The 1,285-nt window shown below is 36.2% G+C and overlaps 1 protein-coding gene across 1 annotated transcript in view; it reads right to left on the reverse strand.

Moving 5' to 3' along the window:
- LOC119585670 (phosphatidylinositol 4-phosphate 3-kinase C2 domain-containing subunit beta-like) overlaps positions 1-1,285 on the reverse strand; it is a 53,293-nt gene that overhangs the window by 13,215 nt on the left and 38,793 nt on the right. The window contains 2 exon segments of the mRNA XM_037934346.1: positions 73-278; positions 450-653. Of these exon segments, the coding sequence (XP_037790274.1) occupies positions 73-278; positions 450-653 (410 nt within the window).

The raw sequence follows: 1,285 nt of genomic DNA on the forward strand, positions 1-1,285 counted from the left end.
CTACACAAACAATAATGGCAAATAAAGTTGCCCGGGTTTTTAAAAGGAAATGTAAGTTTCTACTTCACTTACCACTTATTAAAGACAACTTTAGGGTAGAATTTGGGGTCATCGGTGATTTTCTTGTTGAGCGAGTGCACAGGTGGCCCAATGCAGCGGGACCCATGGAACAGCTGGACCTCCACAAAATATTCATCATACTTCCACTCTAGCTCAAGGCGGTGCAGACCCTGGACCTTCACTGACACCTTTTCTCGCACTTCTCTTATGTCGCAAGGCTCTATAGGTTCGGGTGATAACATTATGACTGAGTTAAATGGATGCATTAGTCATTATTGTCTAATACCATAATGGCTATATTAATACTAATAATATCACACTTGTAAACTGCACAAAAACTGTATTCCTTTTCGCTACACCAAATCAAAAGCCAGTTTTTTCTTTCCTACCTTTGTAGCATCTACAGTGCGATCCACAGTGAAGTCCACCCTAAATGCTTTGGCGTACATGACCAGAAAATTATTAACAGCACCAGCTAATCGACTAAGTGCATCCAACAAGAGATGCTTCAGGTCCTCTGGATTGGTGGAATCATGTGAACCCGTAGACAGGATGCGCTGCCCAGGGATGTCCTCCTCTCCGTCCAAGATGCCCTACGCATCATTAAAGAGTATTAGGGGTACCCTAGTGAACTCATTCAAATATGTATGCATTTAAACTGCTACTACCTTCTTTAAAAACAAAAGAACAAGAATACTCATAATTTCACCCTCATCACATGTTACATTTACATCGCAAAAACAAAAATAAATAGTCCAAAATTATAACACTATCTATCTTATCAATATAAAGCTTCATTATATTGAATTATCTATACTGTTCAAAAAAATTACCAGCAATAACATCTATCACATCTTTTACAAAATGATTCAGACATATTCATACTGTACTAGCTCTGAAATCAGCCAAGCTATAACTTACCTCCACAAGCTAGTTTGAGAAACCAGCATCGTTTCAAAGTCTTTTTCACAAGTCATTTGGTTAATCACTTTTAAAAGCTTAAATGATGCATTTTTCTTAGGCATATTTTTAGTCAAGTTTCACAAACAATTTTTTAATTACATGGACACATCCGTCAAAAAGAGTGGCCAAGTTCAGATATACAAATCAAGCTTCTGAATTTCCAAAAGTTTGTTTTTCCTTACGATTTTAAGCAAAAAAATTGTGATATACTTCTTTAAACAATCATTTCATACATAAAATTATATGCAAGTTTTTCTGTTCT

The sequence above is a fragment of the Penaeus monodon genome, chromosome 20 (assembly GCF_015228065.2).
Source record: "Penaeus monodon isolate SGIC_2016 chromosome 20, NSTDA_Pmon_1, whole genome shotgun sequence".
Taxonomy (NCBI): domain Eukaryota; kingdom Metazoa; phylum Arthropoda; class Malacostraca; order Decapoda; family Penaeidae; genus Penaeus; species Penaeus monodon.